The sequence below is a fragment of the Strix uralensis genome, chromosome 13 (assembly GCF_047716275.1).
Source record: "Strix uralensis isolate ZFMK-TIS-50842 chromosome 13, bStrUra1, whole genome shotgun sequence".
Classification (NCBI taxonomy): domain Eukaryota; kingdom Metazoa; phylum Chordata; class Aves; order Strigiformes; family Strigidae; genus Strix; species Strix uralensis.
Window position 1 is genome coordinate 11,236,443 of NC_133984.1, and position 19,026 is coordinate 11,255,468.

General features: G+C 55.4%; 2 protein-coding genes across 7 annotated transcripts in view; both read left to right on the forward strand.

Moving 5' to 3' along the window:
* Nucleotides 1–7,758, forward strand: part of MED12 (mediator complex subunit 12) — a 37,353-nt gene extending 29,595 nt beyond the window's left edge. For 3 of the 4 annotated variants that reach the window (XM_074882280.1, XM_074882283.1, XM_074882281.1), the window contains 7 exons: nt 120–325; nt 776–856; nt 1,098–1,315; nt 1,927–2,092; nt 4,862–5,032; nt 5,207–5,288; nt 7,320–7,758. In XM_074882280.1, coding sequence (XP_074738381.1) covers nt 120–325; nt 776–856; nt 1,098–1,315; nt 1,927–2,092; nt 4,862–5,032; nt 5,207–5,288; nt 7,320–7,363 — 968 coding nt within the window. In that variant the 3' untranslated portion in view covers nt 7,364–7,758. The remainder of the gene's footprint in view (nt 1–119; nt 326–775; nt 857–1,097; nt 1,316–1,926; nt 2,093–4,861; nt 5,033–5,206; nt 5,289–7,319) is intronic. The other variant, XM_074882282.1, reaches the window with a different exon arrangement.
* A 4,542-nt stretch (nt 7,759–12,300) lies between these two features.
* Nucleotides 12,301–19,026, forward strand: part of NLGN3 (neuroligin 3) — a 42,161-nt gene continuing 35,435 nt past the window's right edge. For all 3 annotated transcript variants that reach the window (XM_074882621.1, XM_074882624.1, XM_074882626.1), the window contains exon 1: nt 12,301–12,399. The gene's annotated coding sequence lies outside the window, so the exon portion shown is untranslated. The remainder of the gene's footprint in view (nt 12,400–19,026) is intronic.

Below are 19,026 nucleotides of genomic sequence, written 5' to 3' on the forward strand. Positions count from 1 at the left end.
ACCTTTCCCTTTTGCCTGTCATGTGTCTAGATACAGTGATGAAGATGAACAGTCATTCTGGAGCTACAAGGCTCAGCAATAACATGTGATTAGTCAGCCTGTTTCTCCTCCTCTTGCAGGTGGTCCTCGCCTGGATACATCCTACAGACCTGTACGCATGCCACTGGGGAAACTTGTTCAGAGTCGTCCTCCCTACAGCGGTGTGCTGCCTCCGGGGATGGGCAGCATGATGGGCATTGACCCCTCCTACAAGCCTGCAGTGTACAGACAGCAGCCTCCAGTCTCCCAGGGACAGATTCTGAGGCAGCAGCTTCAAGCAAAGTTGGTAAGTCAGAGCTGTGCTCTTGGTGTTGCTGGACCCCACAGTATGACAAGCTCGAGCTGTTTGCTGGGGCTGTCCCTTCTACCCAGAAGGCTCCAACCCTGTCTCTGTTTCTGCCCTGGAAAGATGATTTGTCTTGTGTCTGTTCCTCTGGCACAGCACTGTGTTTGCCACCTGCTTTGTGGGCCCACGTCACTAACAGTCAGTGGAGGCTCAGTGAGGTGCACTGGGGCAGTGAGAGGGGCACATCCTGGCTGTGGTGGGGATGTTAGTGGCCTCTTTGTCCCAAGTCAGGGTGAGGCAGAAGTCGTCAGCATCTGCGTGCTGTGCAGCAGCCTCCTAGGTTTAGCAGTGACACTACTTGTCTGGTTTGGTGGGAGCTACTGAGAAGAGAGCAAGCAGTGTCCTGCCCTTTGGAGATGTTGAAAAAAGTGTTTCTCTGTTGCCTTCCAGCAGGGCCAAGGCATAATGGGACAGCAGCCTGTGCGCCAGATGGCTCCAACCCCATCCTATGGAGCACTGCAGCCCTCCCAGGTAAGTGGCAGTGACCACAGGTAAGGCTGGAATCTGGCTCCAGCACAGGGTGGCATTTTCATTTCTGATGCTAAATCCCGAAATCTCTTGGCTCTTCTCACTCATTTATTGGGCAGCATGGATCTGAATCCCAGAGATGAGCAGCCTTGTGACAGTATTTACAGCATGCCGATGTCCCGTGTTCCAAATTCTCTGTTGTACCTTACCACATGACTGATAAAGACTTTTTGTTTCATTTCAGGGTTACACACCTTACGTCTCCCACATAGGCCTTCAGCAGCACCCCTCCCAGTCAGGCACGATGGTACCTCCTACCTATTCTGGCCAACCCTACCAGAATTCCCACCCTAGCTCTAATCCTGCCCTGGTGGATCCTGTTAGACAGATGCAGCAGAGACCAAGTGGCTACGTACACCAGCAGGCCCCTGGCTATGGGCACACCTTGGGCAACACACAGAGGTACCTCCCACCCTACTGGATGTTAATAAGCTGTATTTCATCAAGGGCTTCCCCGCTCTGCTCAGACAACTCTCGGCAATCTGTGAAAAGCCTGTTCTCTGTGCTGTGTTATAAAACATCTGAGTCCTTCACACCCTCAGGAGAACATCTTTATCCAGCTTTCAGTCCTAGGAAGAAACAGAGAGACGGGATGAAATTCAGAGATGCTAGCTGCAGGCAGGAGATGGTGTTACCAGCCAGAGAAAGATGGAATTGGGAAGTATGAGGAAAATGACCTGGGAAGGTCATAGTTTTGGTTTTAAGTCTAACCAGCAAATAGCCATCAAAGGTCTAGATCTGGGATTTCCACTGCTCCTGGGCAGGCATAAATCCAGTAGGGAAACCATGCAGAACAGTGGGCCAAAGAGTGTTACTTGAGACTTCTAGAAGAACAGGCTGGATGAAACCTTTGAGAGGCCCTGGTGTCCCTCACGCTTCTGCAGAGAGGCAGCGTGGATTGCAAGGGACTCTTTGGGCTGTCTGTCTTGTTGACGGCAAAAGTTGGGTTTGGATTCAAGAAGCTGGCTGCCCATGGATCTTTTACTCCATGAGCTTGTCCTTTTCTCTTGCAGGTTTCCTCACCAGTCAATACAGCAGGCGCCCATGATGAGTGGGATGAACCATTTGGGTCCCCAAGGAGTCCCCTCAGGAATTCGACCCAGCCAGATACTGCCTGACCAGCAGCAGCAGCAGCAGTACCTGAGGCAGCAGCAGCAACAGCAGCAGCAGATGCTGAGGGTGAGTGGTTGCTGTCGGGAGGAAGGCTGCTGGAGCTGGAGGAGGCTTGCCCAGTGTTGCTTACCTCTGTGTCAGCAACTTTCTGCTCTGCACCTCTGTGCCAGGAAGGATGTCAGCTCTGTTGGGGACTGTCTAATAATTTGCTAGGCGGTTCTCCCTGCTTTAGAGCTGGCTACTCCTGATGGAGGCACCTGCCACACCGCCTTTTGCCAGTCACCCAGCATGAGCTAAAGGGAAGTTAGGAGCAGTAAAGGTCTGTTTATTCCTCTGTGGCCTGCATCCCACCTCTTCTTGCTCCAGCTGAGCCCATAAGATTGTGCAGAAAGCGAGCTGCCTTAGAAGTGTTGCAGGAGCTAGAAACAGTGAAAATGCCCCTGCCTTCAGTTGCCCTCTGAGCTCAAACCACGACAAGCAGGTAGAGTTGTCCCTTACCAGATCATTTTTAGGGGCATATCTGCATTTTTCAGAAGATCAAAATAAGCATCAGCTGCAGTTTCCAATGGCAGGAAATCTGGTGTGAATCAGTCCGTGTACTCCACATCTGACAGCGGATGGTGGAAAACTGATCCAAAGTAAGCTGTTAGACCCAGCTCTCTAGGTTCGAAGAAATTCACAGGCATATGTCAACAGGCATGAGTATTCCATGGATTTGCTTTACCATCTTATAAATACCAAATACTTACATGATATGCAAATATGAATACATTTCTTGGAGTTACAGAAATCATTTGGGTTAATTGGTGAATTGCATACCTTATGACAAATCCTAGCAAACCTGTAGAATATGGGGAGGCTTTACATGGCACACACTGCTGAGGCTTTGTGTTCTGAGAGGGGCCTGAGCGAGACAGTGATTCCTGCAGAGCTGCAGTCAGCAGTATTTGAGAATTGCTGCCTTGCACTGGACAAGAGACTGCCTGTAGCATGGTCAGCAGCTTTTAGTCCTTTTGATGAGTAGCACCCCCTGACTATTCACTTGGTTTCTTTTGGCATTCTCCATCACTCATATTCAGAAAAAGAACATGCCTCAGACAAATTGCTAGCACTTCTCCTAGCTCAGTGACTTCATGTATACCTTCAGCTTTTAGCTGACATTGCCTGGTTGCTAAAAAAAAAAAAAGTGGAGTGCCCAAAATCTCCCCTGTTACTGTGACTCCTGCTGGATTATCAGAAATAAACCAGATGCAGAACAGGCTCCTGGTGCTTGAGTTGGCTGTCGTGATGCAGTGGCTTGTAGAAAGGATGGATGGCCTTTTGGTTTGTCTTGCATGGGTTGGTGGTCAGCTGTGGCAAAAAAAGTAAGACATGAAATCGGGAGGGGTATCCTGGCTCATTTAGTCAGTTATCTGCTTTCTTGTGTACCCAGGTCATAGCATCCATTTCGAGAACCTAAGTGGCCAAACTGGTTTAAGATGGAAGTTAGGAGGCTGTTCTAGAAACTCACTCCCTTTGGGTTGAATCTTTGATCCAAGCCATAGTGTGTTTGTGACTGGTTCTTCTGTCCAATTATTATTGTCCACTGTGTCCTGTTGTTTACTGGCTTTTCCTTCTCTCTGATGTTTACCCAGTGTATTCCTACAGAGCACTTGCAGCTTCCATAGGTTAGGTTGTTTTAACCTCCTCTCATAAAATACTGTCCCTTCTCCTGATTGTATTTTTGTCTGTTTTCTGAGTCTGTTCAAGGTTTGAACCTTACCCTTTTGATCCAGTAATTGAAACTGTACCTAGCATCACCATGTTGGTTTTTTACAATAGCATTAGTAGTTTTCTATTTCTGCTAGAAATTCTTCTGTTGATCAGTTCTGCTGAGAGTTCAAAACTACGTTGGCAAATAGGAGAAATGCCTGAAAATTGGGAGAAATGCCTGAAACTTAGGAGAAATGAAACAACCTTGAGATTTGTGGATATATTCTGGCTCCAGGTTCAACACGCTGAATATTCTTCTTACCATAACTAGTTCTGCCCGCATCTAGGTTGGAGCACTGCATCCAGTTTTATCCTATTTACTGAAGTGCAACACCAGCTGGCATGAGGGGCAGAGAAGGGCAGCAAGATAGATCAAAGAGTTGTGGAATGTGGTTGAGAAAGAAAGGCTGAAATAGCTTGGTGTCAAGTTAGAGAGGCAGAGACAAGAGGAGAGATAAGTCTCCAATTTTTTTGTCTTAAAAAAAGCCAAAAAACCCTTATCTGTTCTTGTCCCTTGGCTGTAGAACAAGAAATAGCCTTAAATCATAACATATGAGGTTCAGGTAGGGATTAGGAAAAACCCCAGTAGTAGGAGTAACTGTGGCCTAGAGTGGATTGTGTAGGGAGGTTATAGGAGCTATGTTGCTACCTCTGGAAATACTTTGAGAACAGTTCAGGCAAATACTCAGTGAAGTCACTGTTGCTGATCTGAACCAGTAGGCAAGAGCTGAACCAGCCAACCTCTTGAGGTAGTAGCTCTTAGTTGTTTTCTATTCTTGTGTCTTGTTTGCTCCTAGTCATTCCCCAGCTGACCAATAGACTCATAGTTCTTTTCCTTCCATATCTGTTGATACCTGATCTTGCAGAAGAACTTTGTAACCGTCCCTATATTTCTTGCCTTTTCTCAGCCCAGGGCAGGGTTCTAGTGAAATTTGGGTAGTTTAGGTACCTGTAAAGAAAATGGTGTGAGAGAGGTGTGTTAGTGCATGGAACATGCTTCCTCCTTCAGCCCTTCCTGTGCCCCGTTGCTGTGTGCATTGTCCAAACAGTTCTCTGATGCCCCCTTCTCTTTTGTCTTCACAGCAACAGCAGCAGCAGCAGCAACAACAGCAACAGCAGCAGCAGCAACAACAACAGCAACAACAGCAGCAACAGCCACAGCAGCAACCCCAGGTCTCCACAGTGCCTCAGCCACAGGCGCAGGGCCAGCCCCCAGGGCTGGGGATGCAGGCTCTTCCCCCCCAGCAGCCCATTGTGAGTGTTCCCTCGGAGGCAGAGGGACGTGATAGACCAGCACAAATCCAACAGTGCTCCACCTGCATCCCTCCCCCCCCCGCCTTCTCCCTCTCCTGCGCTTCCCAGGGCTTGTGTGAATGCCGAGGCTGCCGGCCAGGTGGTGTGGCTATAACTACGTTTCTCTCTTTGCAGTTCCAGCGCCAGGGCCTTCAGCAGACACAGCAGCAACAGCAAACAGCTGCTCTGGTTCGACAGCTTCAACAACAGCTTTCCAGTAAGCCTTAGTGTTCTTCATCCTGTCCCTAGTTTCCTCCCCTCCGTTTTCTGTTGCAGGCACCCTGGTGTAGAGAAGCAAGGCCAAGCCAGACTGTTTGAGGCCATAAACGATGCTGGCAGGGAGGTGGCATCAGGACTTAGAGCTCCTGGCCCAAGGGGCCACAGCAGCAGAGCAGGCAGTGCTTGCCAGCTTGTGAGCAACCGTCCAGATCTTCCTTCTGCTGCCTGCAGAGGAACAAGGGAGCTGAGCCTTTGTAGGGGCTGCCACGCAGCTTTTCCCAATAGGATCCAGCCTGCAGCTTTAAAGCATTCAGAGGTATTTCCTCTGCTGCGGATGACCTCTGAGGGGCACAGGGAGGCTGTAACCCTGGGATACTCCCTCAGTGGATGACCCAGAGATAGTGTTTGTGTTGTGATCAGGACAAGACTTCTGGAAGGTGGGGACGGTACTCTGGGAAGTGTTGCTGCACGCTTGGTGTATTTGTGGTGTTCTGTGGGCTTCTGTGGCTGCCATCACAGACAGGGTAATGGCATAGATGGTGTTCAGTCTGACTCTAACACTGTATTCCTGTAATCTGCTGCGGGATCTAGAAACAGAACCCAGGGTCTGTGCTGTTCTCTTCTGAATGGCCCTCTGTTTTACTGTCACTTCACTGGCTTTTCTGCCATAAAAATGGTAGACGTCCTATGAAAATGCCAGCAATGGACTGCATAGGTTTTTTTGCAGTGCATTAAGTGTGAGACTGTGCCAGATATAAAAATGTGTGGAGTGAGGGCTTGGAAATTGTGCTTATACTTGTTCCCTGATGGAAAATTCTTAGTCCTTGTGACAGAAAAAACTTCCCCAAACCAGAAGTTTTAATGTGCTAAGTTTCTCACTAGCCTGAATCACAAACCACGAGTCTGTGCAAGGATCCCAGCCAGGACATTCAAGTATAGGAAGACCTCATATAAGAAGCTTAATATAGCAGAATAGCCATATTTTTGTATCCTGTCTGTACAGCAAACGGAGCTGTTTTATATGGAACAGATGCGTGGGTCCATTGCAGTCATGTGTCAGCATGCAGCTTCCATGCTCCCTTATTGGGTTTGCATCAGTTCCACCAGGAACCATCTGGAGTTCTTATTTGTAGTGTCTGGGATGGAGTTGAAAGCAGGACATAAACCAAGAACAGCCTGTAGGAGGGGGATGAGAATACTTTGGGCCCAGGATAGGCTGAGTTAGGAGGCTCGGGGGTATCCCTGCATGTGCTATTGTCCAGCAGAGTTGAGGAGAGCAGGCTAGCCAGGTTACACTGGTCTCCTTTTACTTAGTCTGACTTAGGGTCAAACATGCTGGTGGGGTTTCAGGAAAAAAAAACTACAGAATTTTATTAATCGGACAGTACCCAAGTATACTGTGAGCACTGTACATTGCAAAACATCAGTCCCAGCAGTTTGGAAGTTAATGAGGTTCTTGAATATAACTGCCATGTTTTCTGCCCTTTGTGTGCCATCTGGAAGGCCTTTGGGCACGTCCTTCCATTTGTACTGAGGTACTGAGAGGGAGCCAGGATAGTTGTCTCTGAAACCTTCTCTAAGTCTGGTTTCTGGGTGTGCCGCAGGGTGAGTGTTTGACACTGGCTGGCTGAGCAGTTTGTGTGGCTGCAGGTGTGGTGCAGTCTTACAGGGCTGATTTTCTTTCAAAATCAGAAATAATTAATCCATAAACTCATCCTCCCAGCTAGCTGCCACCTTTTAGGGCTTTGTTATGTGCACCTATTCCACCATGAGGGTTGGAGGGATCTCTGCTGGAGAAGCTTTAGGATTGGAACAGGCACTTATCTGTCTCTTCCTCGGAGAATGTGGGGTCCTGACTGTGCTGCTGCCTGAAGGCTCAGACAAATGAGCAGAGCAGGGAGTGCTGTAGAGGTTAATTTTTCTTCTCACAGCCTGCGACACACTCCTCATACTGTGCTGGTGGCGTGGAGAGAGGGATCTATTCCGAACCAGACCTTGTGACTGTCTAACTCTGTCTTGACCTCAACAGATACACAGACGCAGCAGAACAACAACCCCTTTGGACGCTACTGACGTGTGGCACTTCAGCCTGATCCAGGAGGGAGACATCACTGTGGACTGGATACAGCCTCTTCAGCCTGACCCACAAACTGGGGCTGCCCCCAACCTCTGTCCCTGGGCCTGTGCCCCCAGTGCTGCTGCTGCCTGTCTCACAGGGAGATGCCAGGAGGATGGTTTTATTGTACAGAGAAAGTGTTTTTACTATCCGATTTCTACAAACGTTTATGGAGATCCCTTGTGGCTGATAGTCTCCCTTCCAACTTTGGTTTCAGTTTTTACTCAGTTTTTAGTATTTTTGTTAAAATAATGATTAAGACATTGTAAAATTTTGTACTTTATTTATACCAGATGAACCCCATACTGCAGACATTCTTGGATGAATACAGAGAGCTTACTTTGCAAAAGGAGTGTGTATTCAGAGCCTGTCTTTCCTTCTCGGCGCTCCTCCCAGTACAGCCCAGCAGCACCTCTACACATGGTCTTTATCTCTTTCTCAGTAGAACTAATGTCTGCTTTTTCAGCTTTTGTGAACGGCTAAACAATTTGGTGTGGGAAAAAAAGCCCTTCTCCCCCGTTTGCTTCATAAGCTGGTGTTCACATGCTTGCAAGGGTTTCTGCAAGCTTTGTAGGATTTGTATGTTAAGATCTTTACTAGTAGTCTGTGGCATGCTCCATCAGGACAAGAGGTATAAAGCAAAGAGGGGGTTGTATTGCAGGGTAATTCTGAGCCCTGACACGTCTGGCTTCCCAGCCACAGCAGTTACTGAGATGCTCAAGCTGGTACCTCTGCAGTCAAGGAGGAGCTGCAGACCGAGTGCACTCACACCACCACTTCTCCTTGCAGCACGGTTTTGCTGATAAGCACCAAGGCTCCTCTCCTGACTCTTCCTTGACAGCCACGATGCTTTCTCTGGATGCCTAACATGCTCCATTCTTAACTTTTGCCCTGGCTAATGCAGCTTGCTGCCGTGAAGTCTCATCTCTGTAGCAGGCTGCGTTAGCTTAGTGCTCTCCATTCCTGCAGTCTTGAACCTGGAAACCACTCACCAGCACCTTTCTTCTCTCTGGTTCTTCCTCAACAATTTGCTTATGGACCCTTTGACCTGTGGTCCCTCAGGGAGCTTTTCCTGACCAGTATCTTCCTTCTGTCCCCTCTCTGTGGGATAGGGTGAGGCTTGCAGGGACTCATGGAAGAGCTGCACTTGATCTTAATCTAAGGGCAAATAAAATGGTTTTACTCCTGCCTGGTAGGGCAGGCTCGAGCCAGAGGGCAAGCTTAGGGTGGGGAGAGGAAGGAGGGAGGGTGGGTCTGAGCTGTGCTCAGACTCCTGTGAGGGGTGTCAGCGACCCAGGGCAGTGCCCCATGTCCTGGTTGCTGGACCTGTGTCTGCTGCCCCAAGAGCTGGAGCTGAGCCCCTTCCTGCCTGGGAGCACCCACCTGTGCCCTGCTCATCCCTAAAACACACAGCCCTTGCACCTCTGCCAGGCTCCTGCCGGGTTGTTGTGGGTGTGTTGGAAGGTGTTGCTGGCCAGGCCTGATGGAGATGGACTCTGTTAATGAGGACAGATGTGTGTGCGGTGCTGCTTCCCGTGTGCATCCCTGCTTGTCCCCTTCCCTGAGGATCAGGCTGGGGAGCGGCCCCGAGCTGGCTCTTGGCTCCCCCATCCCCTCGTGCCCCAGGGGACGCTTGTGCCAGGGCTCTGCTTGCGCCCAGCCTCTGCTGGGTGACCCCAGGGGTGGCAGCCCTGCTCCTGGCCATGGCTGTGCCAGCTGGCCCCTGTTGTGAGGCACCCCTGGCTGGGGCAGGAAGGTGATATTTCCCCCGCATCCTGCCTGGGCTGTGGGCAGGGAGTGCCCGGGGGCCCGCGGAGCCGCAGCCTGGGGGAGCTGGGTGCTGTCTCTGGGCAGAACAAGCCCATCTTCGCCGTGGCCGGCAGCCCCCTCCTCTGCTAGCCCTGGGAGGCAGCTGAGCCTGCGTCAAGCGGAATCTTTGATGCTGCCTTCTGAATCGCTGCCGTGGCGGAGGTGGGAGCAGGGCGGCTCTCTGCAGCAGCCTGCACTGGAGCGGGGTGGCAGAAGGCAGCATGGCCATGGGTGGCTCTGGGCAGGGGTGCAGTGGGGTGCAGCTTGCACGATGGCTGTGGCAGGGCTGGGGTGCTGCAGCAGGAGAGCATGGACTCGGCTGCTGACCTCCTGCTTTGTGCCCTTCAGGGCCCCAGAGATCTGGTGAAAGTGCCCCAGGGACCACCCTGCCTCCCTGGGGGAAAGAGGAACAACTTGTCCCTCCCTGGGGCCAGGTGCCTGCTGCCAGGGTCCCTGATTTATGGCACGGCCCAGGAAGGGTGCTGCCCCTGCTCTTTCCTCCTGCAAAAGGCTCCCCACAGCTGTGCCAGCTGCTTGGCAGGCCAGATCTGTGTGGGATGAGCCAGACTCTGGAGCTCGTTCGTGGTGATGAACCCAAGACTGCCAGTGTCTGAGACCCCACAAGACCTTTTGGCTGCCCAGAGGCTTCCAGGGGGTTCAGGCAGCTGCAGGGGGACATGGGGACTGGGGCAAGACCGGGTCATGGCACAGGGCATGCCTGGGGAGCTGTGCTCTACCCAGCCTGGCTGCGTGCCTTGCAGCCGCTGCCGCTGTGCTGCACGTTAGCACTGAGCCGCGGCGGTTTTAAGCAGGTCTGACAGCTTCCAGCCCTTCTGCTCCTTCTCCGAGTCATGGCTAAATGCTGCTTGTGACAGAGCCAGAGGTGACTGGGGGGATTTTATTACATGCTGCCCATTGAGTAACACATGTGGCTGCCCTGCTGTGGCCACCGGTCCGGGGTGGTGTGTGTGTGTGTGCATGTTTGATGCTGGACTCCCTGGGGCTGGGGGCCAGCCCCAGGGGGTGGCTGGGCAGGGTCCATGTGCAGGCGATGCCTCACGGTGTGTGCCCAGCACATAGGGAGAAGCCCGAGGTTGCCCAAGAATTGGCACAGTGGGGTAATGGGTGGGCAGGAGCAGGTTGTACCCCACACACCCACCCCACTCAGCAGCCTGTGGCACAGGCTGGTCCCCACAGACCATGCCCCGGTTAAAGGCGGCTTGTCAGAACTGGTGTTGTGCAAGAAGATCGATTGCTGCCCACTCAAGCACCTGAAGCTGGGAGTGGAGCAGCTCTGCAAGTGCCCAACCCTCCCTGTGCAGTGCCCATGGTGGGGAGCGGACCACAAGGCACCGCTGCAGCCGTGCACCATGACCCCATCTGGGCTGGTTTTGCTGGACAGCGGGACACGGAGCCAAGCCTGGAGCCCTAATTCCTGCAGGGTAGCCCAGCACCAGTTCAGGGGCCCCTTCAAGATGGTCCTCAGGGCTGATGAACTGTGGTGGGCATGAGGCAGGGTTGTGCATTCATCCCACAGGGCGCTGGACCACATTGTCTGATCAAGGGTATACAGGGTGGGAGCATGCAGCTCACATAGAGGCCACCAACAAATTCAGTCAAGCTGCTGATCGCTGCGAGCAGTCCCTTGGATAGGAAGTGGGGCAGGAGGGGCAGGAAAGCTCCCACCTGCTCTGCAGCAGCAGCTGGAAGGTGCTGGGGCAGGTGAAGCCCAGCCGGTGTCAGGGTGCGGTGTTCTCCCTGTGGCTGCACGTTCACCAACTCAGTGCACATGCCAGTGGCGTGCGGGAGAGCCGAAATAAATGCCTGCCCTTCGTATGCTGCCGCGTAAGCATCTTAAATGGGAAGCAGCGGCTGCTCGGTGGAGCCCAGGTAGGGTCTGGGTTGCAGCTCTGGCAGCAGGAGGGAGGCAGAGCCCAGCTCCCCTCGCCCGGACCGGGAAGCGTGGAGGTGTCTGCTGGTAACTGCACGTCCTGCTTTGATCAGGCATCGCGGCTGATGCTGCGCTGCTATGGCAGAGAGATGCAGAGACCAGACACATCCAGCAGGACCCAAATCCATGCCCTGTTTCAAATGATTTCTGTAATCCCATCTGGCAGGAATGAAACAGAGAGGCAGCCCCACCATGGGCAGAGGCAGGCTGGAGGAGAGGCGTGCCAGGAGGTCGTGTAGGGGGGGGGAGGAAGATATCCCCACGCTGGGACGGGGCATGCCAGGAGGAAAGGGGACCGAGAGGTGCTGGGTTCTGCTGCACGGTGCTGCTGGGGCCTGCGGGGCTGTGGCTGCTGAACCCACATCCTGGTGCATGGCAGGGGGTGGATGGGTGGCAGGGCTGTGCCCGGCCCCGGGGCCGAGGCTGGCGCGGGGCATCCCCGACTGGTATCGGGTGAATCTTCCCTGGATCGGCGGGGCACTGCAGAGCAGTGGGAGAGGCAGGGGCAGCTCCCCTGGCCGTGGGGAAAAGTGCTGGGGCTGGAGGGCGTGGGGTGCTCCCGCTGCTGTGGGGTGTGCTGGGGCAGCACAGCCCAGGGCTATGCGGGGGGTGGGGGGGACCCACGCAGAGTGGCTGGGGCAGGTACAGGGTGCCCGGGGCGATGCAGGGATACCCGGAGTCATGCAGGGATGCCCGGGGTGGTGCGGGATGCCCAGGGTAGAAGAGGATGCCCGGGCCGGTGCGGGGATGCCCCCACAGACGGAGCCGTTTGCTGGGGCGGTGCGGGGTGCCCCGGGGTGTGCAGGTGTCCCGGTCCCCCCCGGGCCGGTAGCTGGGCAGTGTCGGTGCCGTGTGCAGGGCGGGGGACCGGGGTGGGGGGGGGGGGGGGGGTACCGGGGGTGCGGGTGCGGTCAGTGCCGGTACCGGCCTGCGCGGTGCTCGGCGGGTGCGACCCCCCCCTCCCCTCGGTGCAGTACCCGGGGCGGTGCAGATGCCGGGGCGTACGGTACCGGCGGGGCCGTGGGATGCCCGATCAACGCGGTACCGGTTACCGGGCGCCGGTGCCGGTGGCGGCGGCGGCAGCGAAGGGGTGCTGCGGTACGGCCCCTCCCCCGCCCGCCCCCGCCGTGCACGCGCCGCGCGCTCCCGGTGCGGGGTCGGGCCGGACCGAGCGGAGCGCGGAGCCGCCGCCGCTGCCACCGGCATGGCCCAGCCGCGCCGCCGCCCCCCACGGTGAGTGCGCCCCGCCCCGCCCGGCCCGGCCCGGCCCGGCCCGGCCCGCGGTGGATCCTGCTGGGGAGGGCGGCCGGGCGGGACCCGGCCCCACGGCGCGGGGCTGGGGGCGGCCGCCGCCCCGGTGATGGGGGCTCCCGGGGCGGGGGGTGGCCGCCGGTCGGTCCCGGTGCCGGGGTACGGCGTCCGGGGCCGGGCCGGGCATCGGGGCGGGGCGCGGCGGGGATGAACGGGTGGGGCCGAGCGCGGCGGCGGGTAACGGCGGGGGTTAACGGGGCCGGATGAGCGGCCGCGGCGAGCCGGCGGGTTGCCATGGCGACGCGCTGAAAGGGGGATTGTGCGCCCGCCTCAGCTGCGCGGCCCCCGCCCGCAGCCCCGGCCCGGGGCCGCCCGCTTGGCCCCGTTCCGCTGGGCTCAGCCCGCCGGGCCCAGCCCGGAGCCGGGAGCGGGGAGCTGGGCCTGTCCCACCTCGGGCGTTCCTGCCCCAGGGGCTGGGATCCTCCCCGGGGCTGGGGGTGCCGGTGCTGGCGGGGTCGGTTATCCGGGGTGCGAGGATGCGCCCGGTGCCAGGCTGCTGGCACGAGCATCCCCGGGTCAAGGGCAGGCAGGAGATCCCCTCGGCTCGGTTTATTTGGCATAACATGGGGAATGCCATTAGTCATCGGGCTCCCGGAGTGAAAGGGCATCTTCTGTCTCTCTCCTGGGCAGGGGGCCGGGGTGGAGGTAGGCTCGATGTCAAGCAGGGGCTCTGTCGCGTTGGCTGTGCTCCCCCCTGAGCGGGGCGGTGGGTCAGGCATATGGTGCAGGGGTTGCCGGTGGCTCCACCGCCACTTGCTGTGGCTGGAGTCGGCGCCGTTTGCCTGAGCTTGGCTCTGTCGCGCTTGAAGCCATGGAGCAGGACAGGCACGGTGGGTGATTGTTAGTGTCTGGGTCCGTCCACGTCTGGTGCTGTTGGCAGCGAGGGAGAGGAGAAGGGATGAGGGACGTGAGGCCTTTGGCCAGTCAGTCTCATTGTGGACCACGCTTTCCCAAATGGTGACACCTCCTGGTGTCTCTGCTGGCAGCTCTTCCCAAGGCCATGGACCTCCCTCAGGGAGGTGGCTCTGTGAAGTCCCCACGACGCTGGGATTTTCCTTCTGTCCTTTGAGGGTGCTTCATCCGATGCTGCCGCCGTCTCGGCGCCAGGTGATGGCAGAGGGGCTGGAGGTGCCCCCATGGCTGGCCATGCTTCGTGTCAGCCTGGTGGGACCTTCCTTCCTCTGGAAACCAGGGTGCTCTGTGGAATCGGGGACATCTGCCAGCTGGGTGAGGGGTGGATGTGTCCCCAGAGAGGGAGCTGTGGGTTGCCAAGGCAGGGGTCACTCTTAGCTCTGGAAAACACGTGTGCCATCTTTTCTCCCTGCTCTGCACCAGAGCACCTGTGCCAACGCCTGGCGCAGGGCTGGGCACCCTGAGGTCCCTGCCGGAGCACACCTCCTGCTCCACATGCTGCAGGTGGCCACCGCCAGAGCTGGTGTCTGCAAAATGGTTAAAGGCTGACATTTAGAGGTCACACTTTCAGCATTGTGCATGTGTTTGCTTCATTTGCATTTGCAGTTAGCCCAGCTCGAGGCTTTGCCACTCGCATGTGCAGTTGCCATGGTTACATGTGCAGTCGGGATGTGGAATTTGGTTGGACACCTGCAAACATGCAGCTCTCAACCTCCGGAGCACCAGAGCACGAGCAAAAGCAGCCAAGATGCAGGGCAGCCCTTGGACCTGGGCATGTGGGCCCTGCGCAGTGATGCGCTGAGGAAATGGAGCTGCAGTGCCCATCTTGGCAGGATCTGCATGCTACCGCCTTGCACAGCCTTCAACTGCCCCTATTCAACACGCAATGTGCACCTAGGGCAGCGGTGTTGGAGGGGAAGGTTGAGCCCATACCAAGGATGTTGCCCTGGACCTTACATCTGGGTCTGTCTCCTTCCCAGACCCCGTGTATAGGCTTTTCTCCCAAAGGGCTGGAGTGAAGATGCTCGAGAGCAGGGCAGTGAGGGCAGACAGAGCCTGGGAGTCGTGAGCGGAGCTGCTGTGCAGACTGGCAGTGCCTTGCCTGCAGGCAGGGGCCTGCCAAAGCTTCAGAAGGCAGTGTGAGAATTGGCAGAGCGCTGTGCCGAGGCTCCAGCTGTGGTGGCTGCATCTCTCTTGGCTCTCCGTGAGGTTCACTCTGGGTGCTCAGGTCCAACATAGACAGGGACCCAGTCCAGGTGCCTTTTGACCAGGATCCCACTGAGTCCACGACTGAAAGCAAGGAGATAGTGACAGCCAAAAGCCTCTGGCAGGTCCCTGTTCGCCTTGTCTTTGTGTCAAGACGAGGAGTTTTAGGACAGTGGGTATGGAAGGGACCTCGAGGTCATTGAGTCTCTAGGCTCCATCTAAACCATTCCTGGGCAGCATCAGCTCAGCCAGCTCCTAAACCTCCCCAACCACAATGGTTCTTCTGCCTCCCCAGCAGTTTGCTGCCATCTTCCTGTACCCTTCCTGCTAGGAGCTACTTCTACGCTGCAGGCAGGGAGAAGGGAAGCCCTCTTGACAGTCCAGGAGCAACTGTGGCCTCAGACAGACCAGTGTGGGGTGTCTGTGCTGCACTGGTGGCAGCTGGAGGAATCCAGTAACAGGAGGAGGGTGGAAGGATGGTGGAAAGTGGTGGGGACGGGTACATGGAGCATGTGTCTGGGCACAAGCTGTGAAGGAGCCACGAAGGAACCCGTGAAATCTTCCAGCAGAGCACGGGGGCGCTGCGTATCTGCCGTCCTGGGGCTGTGCACCAAGCGCAGAGGGATGGGACAGGGACAGCTTGGTTCTGTCCTTAGGGCTTTCAGTGCCATGGGGATGGGACAGTTATTTGCTCTCTGTGGGATCCCAGACAGAGGTTCCTCCCCTGATGATCTGTGGTTATTGGCTGCCAGTGACAGAGCGTTTTGGAAGATGCTTCTTAATCGGAGTCTGGCATTTGTATCTGCAGCCACAGCCACAGCCAGGGGCGTGCACGGGTCTCGGGTTGGCACGGAGGGGAGGTGGTCGCAGCCAGCTGGCAGGGGCGTGTCAGCAGAAGGAGGCTGCTGGTACCGGGGTGCTCGAGGAGAGCTGGGTTTGAGGACTGTGGCAGAGCTGAGTGGTGCTGCATGGTGGACTAAATGCTCTGGTGGTCTCCTGATGTGATGCTCCCCAGAGCTGGGGGCAGGGACCAGGGGAGCAGGCTGTGACCAGCGCTGTGTGCTGCTGGCCTCAGCAGGATTCTGCAACGGGTGTGAGGGGAATGAATAAAAGGACCCGCAATTGCCAGAGCTGGCAGTTTGAACCCACATCATTCAAACCCTGGAGCGAGTCTGACTGAGGCAAAACAGGGATGAAGCGGAAGCAGTGGAAAGACATGGGGGCTTCTGGCTGCAGCTGCCGGGTCCTGTCTGGTGTGTGCGGCTCCTGGAAGTTTTCCCTGGTTAGGAGGACACATGCTGTTTATTTGGAGGCTTGTCTGGGCTCGGTAGCGATGTGGTATTGCAGTCCATGATGAAACCTATGCTCCTGCTTAGTCTTGCAGTTGTGTGGGGAAACTCTGCCCTTGCAATATACTCCTCTTGCCATGTTGTCTGTCCGGCAGCGGGGCAGGCACATGGCATGGGCAGGGGGGGGTTGTCTGTGAGCGAGACTTTGTGCTGGAGAGTGCTGTTTGGGCTGAGACCGCCTTGGCACGGCGCTCAGGGGATTGTTGGTAAAGAAGCCTTGTTCCTGACACTGCAAAATGCAGAACAGTGGAGTAACATCTGTTATTTTCAAACTGCATCTCAGTGTGAGCGTATCCTGCAAGGTGCCTGGCAAGCAGAGCCGGAGCTTTGCCTGGTGGCCAGATGCTCTGGCCATGCCAGCAGAGCAGGTGGCACAGTTTGGGAAAGGTTGCAGAGAGAGCGTGTTACAAGGCTCATACTGTGCACAAGCCTTGTTTGGGCCTGGGCCTGGGCTGCCAGGGCTCTCTGAGGGTGAGGATGGTTGGCAGAGGCTGGTTCAGGAAGGCTTTTGAGATGGTCTTGGGAAGGGGACTGCTGAGAATGTGCTTTGGCATGGTGATCAGAGGCTGCAGGGAGTTTGCCTTCATCAGGCATTCATTAGCTGCTACTCTAAAGGAGTGGGTGAAGAAGCCCAAATCTGCAGCATGGCCAAAGTGTCTGCATGCCACTCACCACAGAGATGGCCGTGTCCATCTCCCAGTGCCATCACCCAGTGCTAAAGGAGTTGTGAAGGTGAGTCTGTGAATCTGGCTGTCTTCACGTCCTTCCTGCACCCTTATGTGACTCCAGGCACTGCTGAGCAACTTGAGGACTCATGGGACAGTGATGCAGGAGAAGGGGGCAAGGGTTGCTCTGTGTCTCTGTCTCTAGAGCTGCCCGGGAGAGCTCAGGAGAGATGTGTGGGTGTTGAGATCATCATGGAGTCAAATGGCTGGAAGTTGCGGCAGGAATGGTCAGAGGTCTGATGGCCCCTGGGCAAAAAATGGCTAAATAAGGCAGGGTTCTTCAGACTGGAAAAGAAACAACAAAAGATGGAAAAGATATATCTACAGGAGGCCAGGAAAGAAGGGATAGAGGTTAACTCTTCACTGTTTCTTTCCATGAAAGTACAAGGTCACATCAAATGAAGCTAGCAGGAGGTGCCAAACAGGAGGGGCATTGCCTCTCGCAAACGTGCTGTCAAACTGCAAAAGTCCTCATAACTCACCTCGGAAGGTGTTATGAACAGCAAAACCTTACACTGGTTCCAGGAGAAACGGGATATATTCAAGAAGGGCAAGAGGTTTCCCCAGAACCAATAAATACACCGAGATCCACCTCTGACTTGGGCAGTTGCTGAGCTGCAATTTGCTCGTGCTTCTGACTACTGCCAAGAAAGTACAGAGGGCAAGGTGGACCCTTGGTCTGAGCTGTTATTTTCATAACATTGTGCCTACCAGAGAGGGTGGAGCCGGGAGGGAGCACGGGGCTTTGGTAAAGAAGGATGAGTTCATCGCCATCCAGCTCTGTGTTACTTTGCTTGGCACAGGGTGACAGATGCCTGCTCAGTCTCGCTTCCTCGCTGAGAGCGTGGGATGCGGAAGGTGCAGCCGGTGGGAGAGGTGGGACCTGTGCTAAGCACCGATCCTCTGCCTTGGCATCACAGGCCCTTTGCTGGAGACTTCTGATGCGCTTTTGTCTGCTGAACAGTTGCTGATTCAGTTGGTTTGAAAATGGATGGCAATATCCCTTCCCTCCTGTGTTACCTGGCAGTTCCTCATTCCCTGGGCACAGGGCACCCACCTGACACACTGCCAGAAGTGCTGGAGTCTCGTCCCAGCATTGTCCTAGTTCCCTGGTACTCGCTGAACATGGTGGGCACTGTGGGATCACCAGGGGCTTGATCTTCATCTCCCCCTCCTCCAGTCCCTTGGTTCTGCCTGTTCTCATGCACATCAGGAGGCATCAGTCTCAGTTTTTTTCCTGGTTTTATGCCCAGATGAGAAAAGACTCATGTCCTTCTGCCAGTGAGGGTCCAGTTCAGCCTTATCTTAGCGTATGTGGGGTGCCAGAAGGCTGTCCCCCAGCTCCTCAAGCAGTCCAGAGACCTGCAAGAGCAGCAGGGAGACGTGAGGCTCAGCTTGGGAGAGGTTTGCTTCTTGTGGGAGAAGTAGGCGTGGAGAGGAGGATGCAGGGATGAGCTGGGGATCTGGTGGTCACCAGTGGGCTTTGGGTGGGGGGCAGCAGGATGAGGCCAAGCAAGGTTGAAGCTCATGAAGAGGACACTGTTTCCCATCCTCATCACTTCTAGGAGGATCCTGTCTGTGAGGGCTGAGGGAAGTATCCAGCCAGCACAACGGTGTCCTTGCAACCACAAAACTGAAATCTGCCCTTGGCCAGAAGCTGTAAGGGGACAGATCCTGTCCCTCGGGACAGAAATGATCTCTGTTTCTGTCTCATTGCCATCTTGGTCTCTGTTGCGACTGGGCTCTCTTGATGAGGATCTGAGGTTGCAGACTTGGGCAGGGAGATGCTGTACTTTGATGCTCACGACCTTAAGAGGAGCCAAGCGGTTACCTGCTCTTTGTAACAAAAACCTCCTCCTGTGTCCACTGGGAGTGATGCTTCAAAGTGGGCATCTGCCGAGGCAGAGCTGTGCTCAGGGACCTCTGAGAAGCAGCAGGGAGCACGGCAGCCTTCTTGGCATTGGGGGTTGCCTTTCCTTGGCATTGCTGGTCCTTGCAGCTTGCCTGTATGTCCTGCTTCATCCTAGTCTGCTCCCTGTGGAGAGACAGGGCATCCCCAGGCTGCCTGATTTGCTTCGGTCCAGCTTATTTCTTAACACTAGGCAGCCTTTACAGTAAAATACATTAAAGGATTTTTTGCCAGAGGTTTTAGGCTTTCTGCTTTTTTGTGCTTGAAAATAGAAAATATGGGAGGAGAAAGCTACAAGGGAAAATAGAAAATACATTTTGGATTAAATTTGAACATGCTTCCTTCCTAGCTGCTGGCTTGCCTGGCCTCCAGTCCTTAGCAAGCCCTGGTTGCATGAGCAAGAGTCAGACTTTGTGGAGCTTCCCTGGCTGCAGGCTGACTCTCCAGC